This window comes from Sceloporus occidentalis, unplaced genomic scaffold (genome assembly GCF_023333645.1).
Source record: "Sceloporus occidentalis isolate IW3139 unplaced genomic scaffold, rSceOcc1.0.p SCAF_51, whole genome shotgun sequence".
Lineage (NCBI taxonomy): Eukaryota > Metazoa > Chordata > Lepidosauria > Squamata > Phrynosomatidae > Sceloporus > Sceloporus occidentalis.
In genome coordinates, this window is record NW_028317031.1 from 4,704,753 (window position 1) to 4,729,657 (window position 24,905).

At 38.8% G+C, this 24,905-nt stretch overlaps 1 protein-coding gene across 1 annotated transcript in view; it reads left to right on the plus strand.

Annotated features, from left to right (window-relative positions):
- Positions 1–24,905, plus strand: part of LOC149288503 (cytosolic carboxypeptidase 6-like) — a 497,550-nt gene that overhangs the window by 138,672 nt on the left and 333,973 nt on the right. The window contains exon 4 of the mRNA XM_089491670.1: positions 15,740–15,834. Within this exon, the coding sequence (XP_089347796.1) occupies positions 15,740–15,834 (95 nt within the window). The remainder of the gene's footprint in view (positions 1–15,739; positions 15,835–24,905) is intronic.

Here is a 24,905-nt window from a genome sequence, read left to right on the forward strand (position 1 = left end):
TCCTGTATAGTTTCTTTAACATTCTCCATCGCTAGTTGTGTTTAATTTTTTGAAAAATCCCAAAACAAATAAACTACAAAATAAAAAATAAAAAAAAACAAAGTATGTCAGTATTTTCCAGAGCCTTCAAACTTTCCTTGCAGACATATCTGGTCCTTAAAAATATATATTTTTAATCTAGCTAGATGTACTTTGGATACTTTCCCAGAAGAATAATAGATAAGTTAACCATGCACTTTTTAATTTTGCAAAGTGCACTCATCCTATTAATTTGCTTAATATAAAGATTCTATGTACCGCAGTTCACTGAAGAATTTACATTAAACGTATTCGAAACTTAAAATAAAATGACAGCAGGCAACAGGGGTTTAAGATTTGATCATTTGAACATGCCAAGTTTGCATTTTGAGATTGAATTTAGTAAGAGTGAAGAAGAGGGAGATCCAGATTTTAAGGTATAAATATCAGGGGGGAAAAATCCTGGTGACATTTATTTACTTGTTTATATTCCTTTTTTTTACTAGGTGTTAACCTATGCGTGAAGCGTGGAATCAGTACCACATAGGCATGATTATTCTAGAATAGAGCTACACTTTTGTTCTATAGAGTCTGGCCCACCTTGATTTAGGTCTAAACAAGTTATGGACACTGCCCTGCAGAAATTACATGAGCGTTAGAGAGGGCTGGAGCACTGCCTAGGGTCAGGCCTTGGCAGCCCCCATTCTAAAGACAGGGACCTATTGTCTGTACAACTAATGTACTTGCTGTACACCCCCCCTTTATTATACTCAAAACATAGCAATATAATTTCTGATGTAGATAAGAACCATTTGGCCCAAATATTCCTGCTATGACAACCTCAGATTCTGTTTGGCCCTTTATCTTGTCTTCTATTCAAGAGAGAATTACATCATACTTATGAACATTAAAATAAAGTCTAAAAGAACAGGGTTATTATGACTGATAAGACTCAATTGAGGTTGCATGCCCTCACATGTTAACACTTAAAAATACCTCACATGTTCCCTATTATTGTAGGTTGTAAGCAAAGGGAATACGATTTAAAAGTTTATGTTTCATGAAAGGGCATGCACATTGAATGACAACTTGCATGACCTCATCTGAATGTTGCAAAAATTATGGTTTAAACACCCCCTACAATATAGTCTCCAGGACCCCCTCTTAACCAAGGAGTGACAATTAATAACCCCTCTGTAAACACTGGGGACCTCTAAGCATACCCCTCATCTCCTGCTCAGGGGGTCAAAGTTAAATAGTCTATGGCAATAAAAAATGAAATAAAACTATACATTTCCTCTCTCACCCCCATCTTGTGCCCAATGGGATATATAAAACCAAGTAAGCCACACCTGACCTCCCATATCACCCATCACAACAAGTACTCCAGGAGCTCAGAATGTTTGTTGGGCATCAGTGTATATCAGTGTTCTACAGCACACAATAATGTGAATAGAACCATTACGTCGTAAATGTAATTTTTATTCTTTTAGATCCCTTTGTCAGTTCATAGTTCATAAAGTCTTGGTAAAGCCCTGCCCCTAACTACAACTTACACTACATTCCCTATAACACAGGTGTACCTCTTTTACCATTTCTAATGTTAGGACGTATGGATCAATGCACAGGGCACAAAAAATATTTTTTTCCTGGGAACAAATGACATATAAATCTATGCCGGGTAAGATACAATCTATACTCTAGCACAGCTTCTTTAATACCAGCTCTCAATTATTATTATTCGAATTACTTTTCTTATGAACTGCCAGCACCAACATATTTTTCTACAATGAGAGATAAAACAGTGTGACAGTAATATATAAATGTAATAATAGTTTATCAGATTGTGACAAAATAGGTAAAGAGCCAGTGTTACGAAGCATTAACACTGAAACATTCTATTCAGCTTTTAAAATAAAGAACATCAAGTTAACATAGCATAACATTAGTTAAAGATAAATTATACTCAAATAATGGGTTAGATTTTAAAGCAATAGTAAACATCGTTGTTATGAAGAAGTTACGATTTCAGTCAATTTTACATTGTTACGAGAATACTTGGGTAGGCTACCTGGATCTGCCCCTCTTGTGGGATCGTGCCTGTGTGAAGGAGCAGGGCTAGCAATATGTAGTGGCAAGGCTATGATAGAAAAATTTAGGGGGTGAATGTGACCAAACACTGCCCAACAGTCCCGAGTAAGACGAAACTGACCAGGAGACCCAGGGAAGCAGATCCCAGCTATGGTTACTATTACCCTATGGGGTGTTTCTCGTTTGAGCAGGGTCCTCCTCACCCATTGTCCAAATTATTATGTGATTCATCACTTGATACGTTTAGCTGTTGTACAACGCTGCGGAATATGATGCCGCTATGTAAATTGATAAATAATAATGATAAAATGTCCTGAAGACCAGTGTAGCCCATGACTTTTTCTGGGTGGTTATGTGCTTTGTAGGAGATTTCATTTTTGTACTGAAAATACATTGACTTGTTATTTAAAATCATTATCCCCTGGATATATACTGAAAGGGTATAGGGTATTTTGAAGACTTGGTAATTAGCTCTTATCCTTGTACTTTAATTCATTGTTTCTATTCACTTCTGATATTCAGGGGCACCTACAGTTAGCTGCTGCTATTCAACATATGTTGCGGTTTAGAAGTGACATATTTAGTTACCATGGCAACACAGGTTCTCTTCAATCAGAATGTTATTGTTGCTCATTTTTACTTTTTTTTATTGTAAAATTCAGCTGTCATCCCCTGGATTTATTTCATCCTACAAAGCGCAGTGTAGTTTAACCCTGAAGGTAGTATTTATGCCCTCAAGCTTGAACATTTTCAAACAATGACATTCATTGACACAATTCTTACCAAAAACTATAGTTCTTATTTTTTTTCAAAGTGTCAAGGTGTTTCTGACCTATATTGCACCAAAACTGCTAAATTAGTTAATATAGATCAATGGAAACAGAGACTGTGATGATAGATGAGAGAGAATTATATCACACGGTCTTGTTCTTCAGAAACATGGTTATTTGGTGAACCCAACAGTAGGATCAGCTTGGTGAGCCATGGATGAGCGGAGCCTAAGCTAAATTTGCTGCAAGAGAAAAAAAAAGGTAACAATATTTATAAATTGGTTGAGCTCTAATTCACACTCCTGATGTTTTCACAAATCCGTGGAGAGGTTGATGTTGGGTATGAGTCTGACTTGATGTAACGAAGGTTCACACAGCTATAAATTTACCCATGTCTGAACATTTCTTGATTCTATTTATATACTTATGACATATGTGACATAAGTGATGTCTTCTTGAAGATGTGTGTTCTTTCCTTAAGGTAGAACCTTAAAATATAAGCATTAGTGTATAGAGGATGATGAGGTCTAAGTCACTTTCAGTCCACAGAAGCTTGTCATCAAGTCTTAATAATGTTTAAGAAAGCGTAGAAGAGGACAAGCATAGCAAAGGGACTCATGGCAACTGTTTTTTGTGCCTAATTAAAGTGGAGACAGATAATGACACAATGGAGTACTGACATGGTAAGAAAGGGAACACAGGTGATGGAGGGCTGGTGATGGAGGCAGGGGTACAAGATTTCTCTGATTTGAAGAATGTTCAAATCCTCATAATGCCACTTGGGTGTCAAGAGCGAGATAGGAACTACTTACACCCTTACTGGAGTATGTCTGTTCTACTTATTTTATGTAGTCTCTTTTGCTGAATGTGAGTAGGACATGCTTGCAAAGTGCTTACTGGGAAGACTGTCTGCCAAATATTGTCCTGCATACTATATTACCGGGCCACCTTTATGGACTTGCCCCTGAACCCCTGCTCATACATAGAAAACCCAGGGGTGCCATGAAGGGGATATGGCCAGTATTGTTGTTTGTGTGGCCTGGCCTCCCACAGTCCCACACTGTGTACCTCCACCCACCCTTTCACCCACCATTGATTGTTGGAGCAAGCCTGCATTAAGGGTAGACATTTAAAACATTAGTTTATTTCTATTTTGCTAAGAATTTGCGTTAAGCTTAGTTTTTTACCATTCCAAAATCCTTGTCTTAAGCATGTTTGAGACAGTAATTATGACTTTAGGCTGAGCTGACATCTTTAGCAAGTTCTGTGCGATCCTAACCCTTATTAACAATGGTAGCTGTTTCTTGAAGTGGGTGTTTCAAATGTCTTTTCTTAATTATCAGTGTGCCACCGAAGAAAAGCACGAGTACACAAGCATTATAGACTCCGAATGGATTTGCTTTGCTTTGTTTTGATATTTTTCTCACTTGAAAGTATATACACAGATCAGAGAATACGGAAAGATACAAACCGCCTATTGCATTACCATAGAACCTCATTTCCATTAAAATGTGTTGACTTATTCTGAGCTGTTCCAGCCCTCCCCGATCTGTCTTTTTTCCCCCTTATTCATTAACTGAAATAGCTAGGGGACATGGAAGACAAGCTATACGAATGCACACTAGTACATGCAAGCACAAACATAATGATTCATTTTAAACTGTATATATATATATATATGTATATATATATATATATATGTTTTGTTGAGGCTGCCATTATAGAAATATTTTTTATCTTGTCTTCTCTAGGGATTTAGAAGAGTTTTCTGATGCAGCGTGTAAGGACAGACACATCAGATTTTTTAATCTTGAACTGCTATTTTATTTAACTTTGTTGTACTATGATCTATCAGGATTAGAAAGGGATTAAAGATGGGAAAAGGCAAGAGGAAGATGATGCTGGGAGCAAGATAATGCTTTGCCCTTTAATGCTCATGAATCTATGTTGGAACAGAATGAAATATATCAAAAAGAGAACAAATTTCTCCTTGCTTCATAATGCCAAGCCCCAGCTTCCTTTTAGATTGCTAACTGCGTATTTACTACTCATGTTTACGAACATCAGCCGCCCTGGGAACTCTCGGGACCTGATCCCAAGTCCAGCTGCGTGTTTTGTATAGAAAGTCTGGGGAGGGGCGAAAACGCTAGGTCCTGGAGAATGGAGGTCCATGCTGTTTTACCAGGTTTTAGTGCCTGTTTACCCTACAGAGGTGCTTAGCTGGTACAGATTTTTGTAGTATCATGTCTTCACCTATAGAGACCTCATGTCCAAGCAATTTGTATGAAGAGGAATGTGCACCACAAGGAATGAAAGGAAGGGTGAGGCTGGAGTCACTGATCTGAGTTCTTGAAGCGCCCCTATTGTATAAATTATTGCCTGAGGTACTTCAAAGTTTTTACCCCAATGTTGGGGTGAATGACGAGGCTATTAGAGTCTGTGATTGGCTTCTTCCTAGTTTATCGTATCAATCTTATTGGCTTATTACCAATGAGATCCCTACTTTAGTACAGGTGACTTAAGGGAGAGTATATATTACTCTTCTCCTGACAAGTAATGGTTTAAATATAATTAATTAAACCAATTCATGGTTGCTTCCATATGGATGTTATTCCATACTAGACAAACCGATTATAATACAAACAGAATATAATAATTTAAAATGCATTATAATGTCTGATGTCATGTTTCCCTGGCAGTTCATTTAAATAGATGGGAGCGAGTTATTTTACTTGGTAATAACTTGTTATGAGCCTCTGTCAGGGCACAGGAGATCAACATATCCCAATAACACAGAACAGAGCAGGTGCATCAAAAGATATGCCATTAATCATCATAATTTGAAACTAGACCACAGTGAAATTCCTAGAGATATCAGGAGGGTATTTATGCAATAATGTTACCTGTAAACAGGTCCTGATGGCACAAAACAGCTGTCATGTCTGACAATATCTGGTTTTCCATTTTACCAAAACGTTACAGTAATGTAAAAATGTATGTATTTCTAAAGCTTGTATTATTAGCTTAATAAATCAGTATTACAGAGGAGAAGTTAAGCATATCAGGGCACCCGTTTCTGTGTTTAAGCTTCAAAATGTCAGTCATTCTTTCAAAAACTCCTCTTTTAAGCTCATTTTCCTGCTTACACACATTTTACATTGATGTTGATGCTTGTTATTTAAAGAATAACAGCAATGCTGTTGGGGAGGCCTATCCCCAAAACACATTTGTACCCCCTCTATGTTGATGGGATAAGGGCACGGATCCCATCCTTTACCTCCCCCCATGACCCTTATACAATACCCACGGGATGTGGTCGTTAAACAAGTATTAAATACCATTGAGGGGTATAATCAGTTAATTACCCCTTATGTCCCATTCTCATTCTCCTCTTATTGGGTGGAGTGATCAAAGTTGATTTAATCATTTGGAGAGGTGCCCTGTGCCCCTCTCCCTATATCCCCTATGCTGTTCTTCTAAATCTGGTGTTGCCGATCATCAATCTAATTATTAAAATGCCACTCAGGTTGTAATCATGTCAATTAAAAATGATTGCTTCACCTTGTAATTTAATCAACTTTAGGGTCATGGAAAACTGACAAGTTTTTAATACAACAAAATGTTAGAGCTAAAATGTTGACCTCTGACATCACTTCCTGCAAACGCTGCAATCTTACATCGTACGTGCTCTCGTAATTTTACTTGTCGATCCTTCTTTTCTCAGTTCTGTGCACATTTCAACTTGTCTTGGCTACTGAGCTTTTCAAAGATGATGCTGAACAAGGAGAAATTTAATCAAGTGGACCATTTCTGGAGATCAGCAAAAAACATAGACATGTAACTAATGAAGGACCTGCTCATAGCCTGACTCAACACAGTCGTTCCATACCAGAAGACTGGTCCTACACCTCGTCAGCTGGGTTACTTTAAGGAAATATTTTCTAGTTCTGTTTGGATGTTGAGATGTTTATTTGATTTAATTTAATAAACTCAATTGACAAGATACATGCTGGTGTTTATGAAGCATATCAGAATAATTTATTAATATCATAGTGTGTCTAAAAGTGATTATCTGTGCCTTATTATGTGTTCTGGATGGAAAAAGGTATGATAGAAACAGGTATCGATAGATAAAAACAGGAGGGTTTGCTTGTGGGATTATAATGTAGAATTTTACAGATGGTCTTCTTTGCAATGCCCAGTGATGTTTTGGTGCATTCTGAAGTTTAAAGTTTGAAAGCCCGGTAGATATGACTTAAGGTTCTTCCTTCTCTATCATCTTCAGGTTGTGATGATGTGAACATAAGTGTTTCCTAGCTACACAGTGATTATCTCTTTATCCTGCCCAGTTTTGGGATGGAGTGTTAATCAACAGGATCCTCACCTGAGTTACTGGGATCACTGTTAACCAGTTAATTACCACATGGCCTTTTTGGGAAAGTTTGGCTAATTATTGTATACTTTGGAACGTCCCTTTGTACCTTGTATTATCATCTGAAAGACAACTTATCCCATTGCCAATTACAGACCAGCTGAGTGCTGGACTGCTATGAACATATTCAGGATCTGGGACTGGTTTTGGAAGCCAGGTACAGCAGTCAACTACTCCTAAAAAACGCAGAGTGATGTGACCTCTATGAAGTTGGTAGTGAGATAGTCCAGAGCTACTAGAGCAGAGGGTGCCCTGTATATTTAATACCTTTCCAGAAGAAAGAAGGGCGGAAGATGGTGCTGTGCTACCGGTGACAATGATCCAATAGATGGGAGGTGGTGAGAAAGTAGATTTATGGAATGCTTAATACAGGCAAACTATGTCTCAGTAGAATCTGTCGAAACATCTCCAGCTAGGTGTCATGGAATAATAACAGTCATGAAAACCCAAAGCTAAGAGAACACGAATGGGGATTTTATAGACTTTTTTTCCCTTAAAATAAATTGAAGATTAGGCTGTTTTAGGAAAACAGATTTGTACAGTTCTACCAGGTACGTTGTAGTCAGATGTAGGTAGAATGCCATAATGTCAGTTTAGGACTGTTAATAATCATATCTTGTTTGGCATATTGTGAAGAACAATAAAAAAGGTAGAGGAGGTTTGTGAGGTGGTTAAAAAAAGGAAAAGACAAGAAGCAGCTCTAATTCTCCTAGGATAAAGCTGAGAGATAGCAGAAGGCTGAGAGCCATCCATCATGCACTGACAATTTCCAAGCTTAGAATAACTTGACAGGGACGCAGAACAAATTGTTGCTGAGAATTGAATGCTGCTGAATCTTGAGTGAATTGACTCTCGGGTGTCAGGTAGAGACCTACTTCAAGTGGATGAAGAGTTTTCTTTCTCTGTTTCAAGGACAGAAGGATTTTAAACAGAGTAACACAGAAATGGGGTCTAGAATATGTCATATAGCTGGTATAATAAGACATAAAACTAGGTGGCATTTTAACTTCAGATACATACCTTAGGTTGCCTACAGTTCTAATAATTTGTACATAAAAATCTATACAACTGATAATCCGGGTAAATAAATATTCCTTATTAAATAACACAGTGGGGTCTATTCACTAAGTATGTAAACTGGCTAACAATGTGATATTATAACTGCAAAAATAAAATAATAAAAAGCCCTTCACAAACCTTCACCCATCTCCTGTCCTGTAAAGAGAAGCATTTGTGGGCTTTACCTTTCCAAGGTAATATATACCTAAAGGGCAGGGGATTGTGGGGGTAGAGGGCATAAGCAGCCTGTATGTTTTTCAGGATATTTTATGATCCTTTAACCCACATTCCCACTGGGCACACAGATTCCCCATGTGCTTATCTTAGTCCCGTGCACACCGAAGGCGTCAGCGTGCTAAAAACGAACATGCGATGGCTCCCTATATAGTGTGACCCACCCCGCAATTCATGAATCTCAACTGTTAATGTACGCAACTGCTCCTACAAAGCACTTAGATCCATCCCGTTCACAGCTTGAATGCTATCATCGGGGATTTCAGAGTCACAGACATTAATAAAGGTGACAATTAGATTTCTTATAATACTACAAGATGATGTCATGCACTTAAAGGCACCATTTATTTTTGTATGATTTCTAAGATGAGCTCTTCGACAAATCAAACATTTGGTGAGCGAAGCTGGCAAATGCTTCCAGCATCTTCTGTTAAACTGGGACCTGTCATCCATCTGACAAAGACATTTAGTTGGAGATATTCATCATTCCATGACGTCTCTGTTGTTTTCTACAATGCTCCAGTAATTCACTTCTGGGACTCAAAGTTGCCACACTGTTGGGCACCACAAAAGCATCAGATTTCTCCGCATATGAAGGCTTTTGGACCATCAAGTGATCAAAAGCTGCCAGAATCAAACCTGAAATCTGCCATTGTATATAAGGAAATGGCTGTTCTCTTTGCAAATGTGTACCCTAGGGGTTACAGATACAAGCGTTTCTGGGCTTTCTATGCTCTGATAGCACTATAGCTTAGAACAGACCGCTGTTATATTATAACCCGTTTTATCCCATGGATTTGCTAGCGAGTTATTTTCTTTTGTTTGATTATAATATTCTCACTGTATCAAATATATTTAAGCGCTGGACCAATATATTTAGAATTTACACATCAGATGGACAATTCAAGAAGCCCTTATAGGGATCCTATCATTCAGTCCTAATCATTAGTTTCAACATAAAATACTAGACTTTCTAATTAACTCTTCAAAAAATGCTGCCGTGTCTAGTCCTACTTACCACTCAGTCGCCCCCACATACGTCATTTAGAGGCCGCTGGCCATAAAGTGCTGGGGCCACTGAGTCATGCCCAGTACTGATGATTAATATTAAGAAAGCGTATAAAATAATTTCTATGAATTCTAGTATGCATAAGAAACCTTAGACATGAATAAAACATTCCTTGGCGTAATCATGGGAAAATGGTAAGGAAATGGTCAATGTCCAGAGGGATAAGCAGAGCAGTGCCCCCCCCACTCACCCTGGTAAGGAAGGGGTTAAAAGCAAAGTAGTAACACTTTTAAAAATACCTATATTTCGAGAGAAAGGAACCTAACTAAGAGTAATCTTTGAACAGCCATTTCTGACTCATCATACAATATTCATTTCGAGAGATCCCTGTCTCCTTCCTCCTGGGTTGTTCACTGCGGCGACTTCAAGATGAATCTTTTATTTGTGGAGACCCCCCAGAATATTGCTTGAGGGCTGGCGGCCCTTCTGAGGATGTTGAGGTTGTCTGGGTTACTTTGTAAGGAAAGATGTGAGGCGCTAAATATACCTATTGTCTTTCTACATCTCGCTACATGTCGTTTCCTACTGAATAAATACATTACGGTATTACCTGACTTTTTTTTGCAGTCGTCAAATATTAGTAACTAGAAGCGAGTGTTGTCTTGATTTAAAGTAATAGAGGCTGCAAAATAACGTGGGGCAAAATACCTTGAAGCACCTGTAAGAGACTTGATTTCCTATTGTGATCTCTGTGCCTTGTTTCAAGTAAAATCACTGTTTATTTTTATAGCTTTTTTATAGGCACCAATTTCAATGTCATTTTCTTTTTTTTTTAAATAATACATTTGCAGAATGTTGTTTAACAAGATGAGTTGTCTAGAGGAATGGCAAACTTGACTTATTTTGAAAATCAAAATAAATCATGATTTATTTGACCTCAGACGGTTATATGAAATGCACAAACATGTCATTGAAAAAAGAGAAAAGATAGAATGGGGTGCATTAACGAAATACACATGTGTAGCGGCAACCTTTAATGGTTGCTGTAGTTGAGGAAAACGCACGGTATTGTCAACTACTCTATTTTTTAAATTAAGTAACATTTAATTTACTCAATTAAAAATTTGAAAAAAAACTTTCTCTTTTTTAAATGTTACTCTCCCAAAAAATGTCCTCAATATATGCTCGTCTGTATCTTTAAGAAAACCAAAGATGGCTGCCTTGGGTCAATGTATCTTACCAAACTTCATGATAGATCCATCCATCTATATAACAATCCCCTTTCTCCCTATGTCTCCCATTTACCCTGCGTCTTACCTTTCTTACCTAGTGATCCTGTGATGGGAGTGCGAGGTCTGTTCCTACAAACCTTCAGCTTGAGTGCTCCCTCTCATGGCGCACGCGGCTTGAGTGTTCAGCATTAATAGAGGGCACATGATGTGAGGGAGCATTGACACCGAGGTCTGTCATTTAAGGCCTTTAGAAGAAGATCGATGATTTCCCCAATTGGCCCTGATCCCCCTACGGCGGACGGTTCCAACCACCTTTGGAGGGAACCAGCAGGGTGACGGACACCACAAATTGCTGTGACAGACACCGGTGTCAGTGTATCTCCCTGGGTGAGAGATAACCTTTCTTTTAGTGATATATCTTCCTAATATCCATTCTGTTTACTCTGACACCGAACCTATTTTAACGAGAGGTACCTTGGGCCTTTCGTTTGATTATTCATAGTTTACTCATCAAAGCTGCAAGTTGCATTGATAAAGGTCATCGGGTTAATTTAACAAATCCGCATACAATAGTAAAAACTCACAGTTTGATTCAAAACAAATGAAATACATGAGAGTTGGACCCGGTATCAAAGCACGCAGTCTTCAGGATTAACAAATGCATAAGACGTATAACACTTCAAATATGCAGCTTGATCAGTGATGTTGTAACAGTTGAAAAATGCGCCTTGATCAGCAAGATGGATATTAATCTCCAAAAACATGCATGTTCCTTGATCTTATGAAGAAGCCGTGGAGGGACTGTGTCTTCCTCTTGGGGCCAGATTACTTGGATGAATTCACAGCGGAGAGAAATGTGCAATATCTGTATTCACTAAGCAGCATGGCGGGGTAATAAAGTGAGATAATTGTGGTTAATGCAAAGATTTCGGAATCATCTGACAGAACTAGAAGTGGCTTTTTTCATGAGTCTGTCAGAAGGAAAGAGAAACAGATGAATTCATCCAAGAATGCTGAGAATATTGGAAATATTGAGTAGACTATTGTCGATGAGCCACGTCTTGACCCACATTGTCTCATCCAGCTGTACTGTAATGTTAAATAAAACTATAGGGGATGTCTTCATAACGCATGCTCTATATAAGCTGTTCTGTTAAATACTTTTGTCCCGTCGCTTTAACAGCAGCCCTTGGTAGCAACCTATTCACATTGTGGTTAACATATTTATTAAAGAGCAATGTGTAAAATCACCTTTAGCGTGTTAGATAGGAACCATTTGGCCCATCTTGTCCGCCCGATTTTCCTGAAGCAGGGATTTCGGTCTCATCTTAGATTCAGGATAGTCATGCATGTTTAAATTGCCACATTGTATTAGCCCTTTCAACTTATGCTGGGAGGCAGTTCCACTTATCTACCCCCTGCTCCGTAAGGTTAAAGCTTCTTTATGTCAAGCACATGGGGATATTGCAAGGTAGGAGAAATGGTGGAACAGGAGGCGACAGGTGAGTGGAATGATTCCTATCTGACATTAAATTCTAATGATTCTAGAGCAATTTTTAAAACTGGTTCTATCACCATATTGGCTGCTATAATAAAAACCCAGCTTTTTAAACTTTGCACCGTATTGGTGTTTATTCGAGACCCCCGATGTTTCTTCTTTGATAAGACTATCCCGACATCCTTACATTCCCACTAAACATGGACGTCTAATACACACAGGATCCAGTCAGGTTTATACCTTTATCTTCAATGTGTTTCTTTAAGGCATTTATGTCTACCTTAGTTTGCTTCATATACAGAAAAGGGGGATTTTTTGAAAGCCGAAGAATAAATAGTCCCAGGTTGACTTGTATTCACAGTAAGACCTCGCCAAGCCTGGCTCCTGTCATTCTTCCATGCTGTTTAACAAGGAAATCTATATTTCAGAACATTTACCGTTTCTTTCATTACCATAAAGCTGATGATAAAGCGATAAAAGATATTGCCATATTGTGGTTAACAAAACACAGCGGTACCCATTTAACATATCTTCAGGCAGATGCACGAGTCTTACATGAATCCTAGAGGTAAAATATAGTGAAGCCGTTAACATGAAAGAGACACCTCTGTTGAGCCACAAATATACAAGACTAACCGATACAAACCTGACTGTGTAAATATATATGAAGTATATAAGAAGTAGCACAAAGCAATGTAACCCTCCAGGCTAAACAACCTTAAGACATCAGTCGCTTGGCTATTCAATGAATATACTGGATGTATATCTAGCAGCATGTTAAATGGTATGCCTCCTGGCCATTAATGCATAAAAATAATGTTTTTCTACTTTTCACAGTTTAATAACTCTAGCGATACTAGAACTATTATCGCCACTATACAGAACTCCACCTTGTTCCTTATGTACCTTACTACATAATTATTCCGTCGTGTGTCTCGAGCTTGTCTTCCTATGTTACATATTGATGTTTCGTAATAACTATGCTTTCCAATCTAACCATTTGTCCCAAGGCAGATGCCACAAGTAGAAAACCTGATAAGTTCTTGAGACAAATTCACCTTGGCAAAGAGCCCATACTACTAAAAGATTCACCATTGTTGAGTAGTTAGTGGCATCAATAGGAATTTAGCTCTCCAAGTGGTTTTGGGGTATTTTAATGTTCAGTTGGATTCCAGTTGGACTTTACAGGGTTCCTGTTCCATTGGGGAAATTCTGCCAGGCTCACCTGGGAAGTAGGTTTTGAGGATCTTCTGTTGAGTGATCTTTTTTTGAGTTATTAATGAAAAAAAAAACAGGTAGACCCATCATGGCTTTAGTCACAAGTGTTGTACTGCAACAAAACCTTAATTACATTAAAAAATGACACCAAGCTGTTCTTCACATTCTGAATATAGTTACCTCTTGTGTGAACAATAAGATGTTAATGTCACCATGCATTACACTCATACCCATGGCTGCTTTCAGAGGAGCTCTGGGATTTGACATCATATCCCGACAAACCAGAATTTAAAAAAGCACCTTTTAAAGAAATGTATGGAGGCTCCATGGAAATGGGCTGGTTGGAGAGATCAGAGATCCATTCTGCAGCAGCACACCAGGGGGCCTGATTGCCAAGAGTACAATCTGCCCTCTACCAGGAGGACTGTTGGCACTGCCCTAGGCTTGGACGTAGTCAACATATGCCTGAATATATCACTGCTCGTACCCTGTTAATAGAGAAAGAATACATTGAAAGTGCCCCTATGCAAAAACATTACAGTCTCATAGGCAGCATGACATCACCAGGTCAGAAGCAGACCATTAGAAGCTGTGAGCAGGACAAACACACTGCCATCAATAAACTATGGCACCCTGGATGAATGCCAAGCTACCATTGATAGCATTCTCTGCGTAATGGCCTTTCTATAAATGCAGTTCTATGAGAACACATAGCTCGTATGATAACGCTGCATCCTCCAAAAAATGAACAAGAAGGATAACATTTTTTTATTATTTAAATGTAATTTTTTTTTTACATTTAATCTTTTTTCTCTACCATTTGGAGTTAGTGATAAAAGAGCATTCAGAATATTCCCTTTCTTCCTGGTGCATTTTATGGCTGATCCAAAAGCAATTACCAGACTAAATTTAGCCTGATGTGAAAACACAGGAGAGAAATCAGTTGTGGGCAAATATGATGATGCATACAGTCTTAATGCATTTTCTCAGCACGCTGGGCACCTGTTCTGCAAATGTCCTGTTATACAGAATTACATTTAAAGGTGCGTCTATTCTGACTCGTGATAAACACAAATATGTTTTCATATACGGTAAAATGTCCAAACAGAAGATCCCGGGGCCCATGCAAACTGTGAAGGGCTTCTTCCCACGGATGTATCCTGTTTGGAATGTATACTGCCGTGTCAAAGCGCATGTTGTTGAACATGTGCAATTAGTGCACAATAATGTGAACTTATACTAACGAGCTAAGAAGCACAATTTTGTGGCAGTTACAAACAGCACACGACTTTGGAGGGCCCCTGGTGGCCCCTCTGCTCCTCCGAGACGGGTGTTATAACCCTACTGTTGGTTGGCAATGGAAGGGAATGTGAATCCACTGGTGGTGTGTAGATGAAATACACTCATAGCTGGGAAAGCCATCGAGAGGGAATTGGCTACAATTCTTCATCCTTTGGTTTGGTATTTTGGGCTTTGCAGACAAATACAAGAGCATGGCTTGGCTCGGCCTTGGTTCCTTTCAATTCAGAGCTGGCTATCTCACAATTAAACACACTTTGATAAGAGAATAGGCCATTCTTCCCCATTTCCAGGTGCTCCAACTCTGCCTGGTTTCCCACACATTCTGTACCATGGAAGAAAACCGTTTGTTTTTTCCTATGAGAAACTTAATAAGCAAAATGGATAGAGCCGGATAAGTCCAAGAGATGAGTCTTCAGTCAGTGAAGATATCTCATTGGGCTGACACAGAATTCGGAATCTCAAAGGTCTCTACGTCATTTGCTCTAAATGGCTTGTTTAGTCACATTAGTCACCTATACATGGCTTTCAAGAAACTGTCTTCAATCAGTTCAGAATTACAAATAGGTATAGCCGAAAATAAAATCATCCTTAAAACCAATAATGGAAACTTACTCTTTTATTTTTTGTATGCAGTGGCAATAGGCGTCTGATTCTGTGTCTAAAACGCTGCATTGCGCATGCATAGGGGCACCTAAACCATACGCATTCTCAGTATCATATTTCCACGGGCACACTCATTGGTTTAATGTGTGTTGGTGTGCAGGGAGCTGAAATACAAACATGTTTTAGTGAAAAACCTAATTTATGATCTATATTTTTTTCTCGCTTTTGCATTAACAGGCTAAACAATTGTGTTTTTTTTATATTCATTTTCAGAGGATTATTTTCAACATTGTGAACTTCAGCAAAACAAAAAGTCTTTACAGAGATGGAATGGCCCCGGTAGTGAAATCTACAAGTCGCCCAAAATGGTGAGTCAAGTCGCACAGTGCTTTAAGATATATGAGCCTTCGCATCATTACTGAATCATATACTTTTCGTATGCCTGAAGAAGAGACCTAGATAGTCTCGAAAGATTACAATCCATTATACGTCAGTAAAGGTAAAATCTTTACCACATTTTTTTTCTGTATAGTGCGAAGCAGCAGGAAAACCCACACTTTATTTTTTTTTTATTTAAGGGTGGATTTGTAGGATCCTGGATAATATATTTCAACCATGAATGTCAACTGGCACTAGACTAGGGTGACTACAGCAGCCATTTTTAAAGGATAACACATAAAGTAGTTTGGGCTCCTTCCTATTCTACATTGCTGTGATCATATATAAGACTCCTAACTGGTGTATTTACTACCAGTGTGTTATGGTTGAGATCCCTACTTGAATGCAGGTGATTCATTTAAGTGTGTCCTTAAATACTGACAATTTAAGGTTTCCATGAGGACCGGTAATAGAGCCATTTGGCTAAAACATTTATGGTGGGTATTACAGGGTTAATATTTCAAATGTCTCAGGGTCAGATTATTTATATCGTTTCAGTTATATAGTTGTAAAGAGAGACTAAAAAAGTTAAAATTCACTTAGAAATGTCCTTGTTTTTGAAAGAAAAGCAAATTTTGTCCATTAAAATAACACAAAATGGATCAGAAATACAGCGCAGACGGGGTTAATGTTGTAAATGACTATTGTAGCTGGAAAGGGCTGATATTTGATGGAATATCTTAATAGGCGTACAGAGGCCCTTTATCACTCCCATCACTCCTGTGTTCGCTAATCCAAGTTTTAAAGGCTAACTGATTGTTCGAAAACCCTTTTGCAATCATGTTACAGCTAGAAATGTCCTTGTTTTTTATGAAAACATCTAAGTGACCCCAAACGGTAGTGTATATATTCGGATTCAGTCTGCTATATATGCTTTTGAACGGTAGCGTATATATATATATATATATATATATATAGTGAGTTGGGGATGGATGGAGGTTAAAATGGATCTCCATATACTGTGCTCTTCTGCACATGTGTATCATGCCTTGTGATCATGTAAATGCTGTCCCGTGTTATAGAATCTGGGTATAATGAAATACACGGCTCTGGCAAGCGATGAACACTTTAAGCTATGAGTCAGAAGTACATCGCTGCAAATTAAGCTTTGTCTACAGTAGTTTATGGGTAAAACACATCTCATGTTTCATCTGAATAGAACTGTATTTTTCAGTAATTGTTTTTTTTTTTGTGCTATGGTATTTCTCTCGCCCTCATAATCATGTAACATCCCATCTGTCAAATTCCAAGATTGTTATTATATACATTTAAATTAGAAACTCGTATTTGGACGCCTGAAGCAGACAGTTTTGCTTAAAATGAAAACTTTTATTGAAAGCATTTTCAAATATATTTGATTAAGTAGGAACACCATCTGAATCACTGAATCTGATTATGGCAAAAACACAGTATTATAAAAGTGCAGACTGTTGAAATGCTATACATTTTACATGGCCTACCATAAATGTATCATTTATTAGTTACAAATAGGTCTTTTAAATAACTGTACTGACTGTTAGCTAGAAACAATGTTAATGGCAGCAACCATTTCAGTTAAAGGGACAGTTTAATGTCCCAAGTATGCTCGCTAAAGAAGAAGAAGAACTTTTGGCCTCTAACAACATTACTTAATGGTAAAGGGAGAAGCTGCAGCTTCACAACTGCAGATCCCTGTCTCCTCCATTGTCTGATGATGCTTGCCACTGATTGGCTACTTGAAGCAGCCAATCAGTGGCTGGAAAGCACTTCCAGTGAAATCATGCACATAGGGGTTCTCGTTAGACTGCCGTTGCCCACTACAAAGGTATCGGTTGTCAAAAAAAACCTTCTTTTTCCTGTTCAGTGTTCCATATTTTTTTACTTATTTCGGATCAGATCCAACTAGACGTTTTTAATGCACCTTGGGGCATTTTTTACTTAGTTACCAGTCTATGTTCTTGTGTATGGTTTAGTGTACAAAAAGAAAATGAACCATTTATATTAGGTACTTGTGTTCTACCTCAAGTGTTTTATTGAAGGGCTCTTACATTGACAAAAGAGGTAATTGTATTCCTTGAAAAGTTTATACCATACTTGAGGTGTTTATAAAATCCTTGATGTGACTGCTGCTTCAGCTGTGCGCGCGTCTCATTTACTTGTTTCAGACTGCTAAGAGAGCGAGCAGACGTTACTGTTTTCAGGAGAACTCTAAATTGAAGCTCCTTTTCCCAGGTACCATTTGTTTGTGGGGTCGTCCCCTAACCCCCCTTAAGGCTAAAAGTCTAAACTAAATTTCTGACCCAAGCTGAACTTTTGCATTAAATGATATTTTTTTTCTGCCATAGTCAACATCTTCAAACCTTCACCAGACAATTGATTTACTTTTAATCCTTTACCATAAAAGTGATACTGGATTTTTTTTAAATCACATCTAACACTAGTAGCTCACTGTTGGTAAATAGTTACTGTCTAATAATCTGAGTAGCGGGTAACACAAAATTATATCATATCTACATTATGTCTGCTGGCCCGGGACATTCTGCCATCAAAAGTGAATTGAGCTGACATTTTCATCACGCTTATGTTTCCTGTTGTAGGACAGTGGGTTAGTACAAAAATGTTGGCATTATGCAAAATGGATAAAAAATGTTCCAAGATTTTATTTTAAAAATGTAGTGACCTTAATACCCTTAAGATGACCTATGTTACCAGTAAATACAAAACACTTACACCCCTCTCTCATTCTGATCAGTGAGAGATCCTTTTGCTGCTTTTGTACAGTTTAAAAAAAAATATTCTAAAAAATAAAATCATCTAAAAAGTGAATATCAGACTCTTGAGAGACTGACAGCTGATCCTTCCACTGCAGAGCTGAATGAGCACAACTTTGCCACTTTTTGAAAAGGAGTAATAACGTTTTTTGATTGATTAACGAACGTAGCCAGGGCTTTGTCTCGCATCCTTGCTCTGATTATAGAGGATGAAGTGGAAAGCAGTCTGACAGACACATGGATAAGTTTGCAAACTCTTTCCAAGTGCAAAGAAAAGTAGCTTGCCAGAGGGGCAGCTGACCTGTTAAATGATGGAGCTTGAAAATCTCCCTTGTGGGCATAACTAGATCTATAACTCTTCACTATTCAGCAAGCCCATTATTGAGTTGGGGACGTAAGTCCCATTAAATGAGAAAATGCGTTTCGAGTAACTACTGACCACTCATCACCTGAGGTAGTTCAGAGGAGTCATCTGAGAAATTCTAATTGGTATCTTGATAAAGGAAGGTTCTTCCATAGAGTAGTAGACGTGGGTGGAAATATGCATAGAGCCTTAATATGAGTAAATAATTCCATGTATTGCTTCCTGGTTGTTCTTTGAGAATCTTTTTTTTTTTTTTTTTACATATATTTGAAACTACAATACAAAATACTTTGTAGTGTAACAAAGACACTTTGCTTTTAAAAAGTGAGCTTATGGATATTTACAATAGGAGCTGTGAGTATAGATATTACATGGAATTTGATATCAATTTGAAATATAGCTTCAGAACGTGACCTTTAAATTGAAGCTCCTTGTTGGATTTTTTTCAGGTCTAATTAGTCATTGAAAGTTTTAAAGGTAGTTTATTATGTTATATTTTAATACAATGGTCATAATGAAATTCTTAGTGTTAATTGTGCTTCATACACAATTGTTGCACAGAGAGCACCGTGCAAGGGACTGGATACATTATAGAACTGATCAAAACAGCTTCTGTGTTGGTCATTAAGGTTTTAGTTGAGTTCATCCTATGAATAGTATACCTAGGAACTATGGGAGAAGCGCAGCTTTCCTGGGTCTCTAGGTCAGTTTCTTCTTTCTCTATGCAGAGAAGCGGTGTCTTGCCACATGCATAACTCCACCACTTGATGAAGCCATTCCCTAGAAGTAGAAGAGCTCCTACGAGTCTTCTTTGGGAAGTTCCCAGGTATGGTAATTGAAGAGTTGAATCAGCAAGGGTAGTCTACAATTAGGTTGGGCATTGAAACAATTCAAAGGAGTTCTTAGTCAACACATCTCTTACTAAGGAACTGATTTTATTTTGTGAAGTTCAACTTTCAACTCAAGTCACAACCCAGCTCAAGTTCTATGAACTGAAGAATTTACAGGGTAATTGGTCGTAGTTGGCAGCTGAGCTGACTTGAGTCAAGTCAACTTGGACTCAATCAAGATGGTTGAGCAACTTGGTGCGATCGTCAACACCAGGGGCGTAACTAGACGCCTCAGGGCCCGGGTGCGAGAATCTGTTAACATTCAGGGTTCACTTAACCAAAACTGAAAATGACCCCCACCTTTAAAAATAATAATAAAAACTCACATGTTTAATAAAAGTAGGTAACACACAATTGGACAAAATTAGCAATATGACTTGGCATGATAGGAGTGTGATTGCTAACAGCAATCACACTCCTATCATACCCAGGCAACCAGTAAATGCTGGTACCTAGGCATGATGGGACTGTGCTCGCTGTGATTGCTGTTAGCAATCACACTCCTATCATGCCAAGTCAGCCAGTAAATGCTGGTACAGGGTGGCTGTAAGTGATGTGCAGACCCCATACTGCTGGCAGCATCACTACACAAGGGGGGCAGCTAGCTAGGTTTCAGCATGTACTGGCTGACTTGGCATGATAGGAGTGTGATTGCTAACAGTAGTCACAGTCCCATCATGCCTAGGTTCCAGCACTTACACATGCATCCAGTAAATGCTGGAACCTAGGCATGATGGGACTCTGATTGCTATTAGCAATCACACTCCTATCATGCCAAGTCAGCCAATACACGCTGGTACAGGATGGCTGTAAGTGATGTGCAGACCCCATACTGCTGGCAGCATCAATACACAAGGGGGGCAGCTAGCCAGGTTTCAGCATGTACTGGCTGACTTGGCATGATAGGAGTGTGATTGCTAACAGTAGTCACAGTCCCATCATGCCTAGGTTCCAGCACTTACACATGCATCCAGTAAATGCTGGAACCTAGACATGATGGGACTCTGATTGCTATTAGCAATCACACTCCTATCATGCCAAGTCAGCCAATACACGCTGGTACAGGATGGCTGTAAGTGATGTGCAGACCCCATACTGCTGGCAGCATCAATACACAAGGGGGCAGCTAGCCAGGTTTCAGCATGTACTGGCTGACTTGGCATGATAGGAGTGTGATTGCTAACAGCAATCACAGTCCCATCATGCCTAGGTTCCAGCACTTACACATCCATCCAGTAAATGCTGGAACCTAGGCATTATGGGACTGTGATTGCTGTTAGCAATCACACTCCTATCATGCCAAGTCAGCCAGTACATGCTGGTACAGGGTGGCTGTAAGTGAAGACCCCATACTGCTGGCAGCATCACTACACAAGGGGGGCAGCTGGCCAGGTTTCAGCATGTACTGGCTGACTTGGCATGACAGGAGTGTGATTGCTAACAGCAATCACAGTCCCATCATGCCTAGGTTCCAGCACTTACACATCCATGCTATCACACACACACACACACACACTCATTTATTCATATAATCATTAATTCACAGATTCATTCCCTCAATCACACACACTCATTCAAACACCCTCCCCACCCCCTTACCTGCACTGCATCTCCCTTCGATGCCGCTCACAGACTTCAGCAGGGGGCGCGGCCTCCCTCTGCCTTCTCTGCTAAAGCACAGAGGAAGTAGGATGTCACGTGAACTCCGCTTCCTCTGTGCTGTCCAGAAGACCCTCCCACAAGTAAGTAGCAGGGCTTGAGGTGCGGCTCGTGTAAGATCGGTTGCCCTGGCTGCCGATCTTACGCGGGCCGCACCTCGAGGTCTCGCGGGCCGCATTTGGCCCGCGGGCCGCATGTTGGACGCCCCTGCCTTATTTAAAAAAAAAAAAAAAAAACTTAAAAAAGATTTCGGGCGGCCCCTTGGCTTGGGCCCCCCTGCCGCCGGGGCCCGGTCGCAGTCGCGACCCCTGCGACCCCGGTAGATCCGCCACTGGTCAACACTACTTGAACCTTTGTGACCACAACAATCAAAGTATAGTCAAAACAGGACCCTAATGAGTCAAATAAACCAGATATGTCCTGCTTCTTGAAGGGGGTTTTACAGTTAAAAATAACCCCCACTGACACCAAAACAGAAAATAACAATACATTTTTATGTAATTAAGTAAAATAGTAAATATGTTCTATATAGGTGTCAGAATTTGTAATAGGTGTAATTTGGAATGTGGTAGTTGCGAATGGTTATTGTACTGTATATTGTACTTCTAACAAAGGGATTTTCCATATTGATTATTGCCAGGATTGAAAAGGCCTGGTGAGGTAGGAATCCCTGTGCAAGGGCATGATTGGGCTCAGAACTCAGGCTCAGGAGTGTTATAGATAGCAGTTATAGACAGCAGTCTGCTGTAGCTTTAGATTGACACAAACTGGTACCAGGGAGTCTCAGAACAGGCTCATTGCAACAGGAGACAACAGTAACGAAGGATTATCCAAATGAGAAGTCAAAGTCCATGCTAAAAGATCAGAATCCAGATTTTCAGACTCAATGTGCCACAAAAGGGCAATCCAGGATCTTGGTCCTTGTCAGTGGTCAAAATCAGAGATACAACTATGATGCAAAAAACCACAGGATCAGCAATCAGGGCCAGGAACTGCAATTCTCTAGCAAGGAAGATGTGTGCATGCCCGGGTTATAAATGTCCTTGATTGCTGGAACGAGTAGAGGGTGAGTAAGGATCAGGTAGGCAAGTCCATGTGGAGGCAGAAAGTGTAGCAACCCAAAAGCCACCTGGTGGCCTAAAAGATAAGTATGACATCTTCCATATGCAGGGTCGCTGATTCAAACCCCCATGGCTCCTGCCAATTATATTTATAGCTTTTGACTATATTTTTTCGTTTGGCAAATAAACAGGGATGTTCCTTTCGAAATGACGAATTGTACGTTCCAATTATGTACAAACAATAGAAGTAAAGAAAAAAATAATATATCTATAGATTTCAGTCAAAACGTGATGTTGATAATGAGATAATTTAGTATACCAATGAAACCATCACTGATACACAACAGTACACAGAAAGAGATAAAACTAGCTAATAATGAAAACATTTAAAAACACCCTAGCCATTTAACATGGAATAAAATCTCATGCAGCGAACGGACTCTAAGGATGTAATATATCACAACAATCAATGGGGCGTCTACATTAGACGTGTTTAGAATACAAAGTGTTATATTATCTTGTTTTAAAAATAAATGGTGTAGAATGTATACAGAATTACCATTCTATGCATGTGTTTAACCCCTTAAGGACAATGGGAGGTCCCTAAACCTATTGAAAACAATGCATTTGGAGCCCGTACATGTACGGGCTTTGTCATTAAGGGGATAAAAAGCTTATCAGAAAAACTGATACAATTCTTAAAGGCGAATAAAGCAAAGATTCCATTTTATATGAATATCATTGTGCCAGGAATAGGGTAGACATGTACATTGTAGGTGGAGAACCACAAAGAAGGTATATAGTCATGTCCCAGTAGGTCCTTAAATTTTTGTAGAAGACTTGCAGTTTGAACGAGTTCAACCAGTTATCTCCAGTCCGGGTTTGCTAAAACATCACACTCCAGCACCATCACTGGTGGTATGGGTGGACCATAGGCCACCACTGAAGAGAGATGTGTGTCCCCTGCCCCTCCACTAGACTTCAGGACCAGGTAGCCTTTGACTAGGTGCTAAAACTCCTGTACAAAGGGTAGACAGGACATAACGATATATAACATAACAAGATGACTTACAGAAACAACAGGTGAGGAGGGCAATGCGCAAATGAGCTTACACTCTATTAAATGCTTTGCATGCAGTGATCTTTTTTCATTACTAAAAGACTGTATAATTAAATGCATTAAATCCGCATAAAGCAATGGAGATTTTGGAATTGTAACATTGTATCTATTATGTAACACAAATTATGCATTGTTTGAGTCCTGGAGTAAAAACAAATATTTGCACAGTATTTGAATGGATATAATGTACCGGAGCGAGAAGAATCTGAAGAAATTGAACTACTTAATAGGAAACTCAAGGTGAGGCGGATGATCTACATGCAGAGCTGCCCTCCTGTATTATTGAACATAGTAGTGCATTTAGGGTTTAGACTTGGTCACGCAGAAGTATTTCCAGGACTTCAAGTGAATTTGTTCCTTTTCATCATTAAAATAAGCATTAATATGTATTAAAATATTATGTTGTGTATATATCATGGGGAAACTATTTTTTTCTCTCTCCCTTATGGTTAAGTTGCTGGTTTGGCATCAGTGGGGTAAAGAGTGGGGCAAAAACTTTAGGACGGGACATTGATAAGGTATTCTAGTTCTGCACCTATTTGCCCATATATTGGCTTCTCTAAGATAAATAAGCACCTTACTTTAAAGAATTCCAAGACATCTGCAGTGACTGACCCAAAAAAATTATAGGCACTTTAAAAATACATTTATTTATGCTGAATGTTGTGGCAGCATCAGTTCCCTGCACAGTGACTTTGTCACCTAAAAAATGCAAAAAACGACACATTATAATGCAGTAGCAACATAGAAATAAAGCACTTGCTGCAATAACTTTGTGACATCACAAAGTTGCACATGAGTAATATCATATATATATATATGTATCTATATATATCTATCTATATATATATATATATATATTAAACTCCATGGCAATGCCAAAAATTGCATGGTACAATTTAGGGAAAAAGTGAACAAAATTATATACTAATTCAGCCTTTTGACACCTATTTAAACAACAAAACACACAGTGATTTTCAGTAATAGAATATATAAAGAAGAAACACCAATTGTAGCGGAAACCCATTTTCTTTCACAGTTATTGCTTTCGCAGAAGATCAATCCATATTTTGTTGAAAAGATGAGATTTATTTGTGAGAGTAAGGTATGTTCCCCCTCTATCGTATTCCTGCTCGATGAGTATCACATTTCTTGAA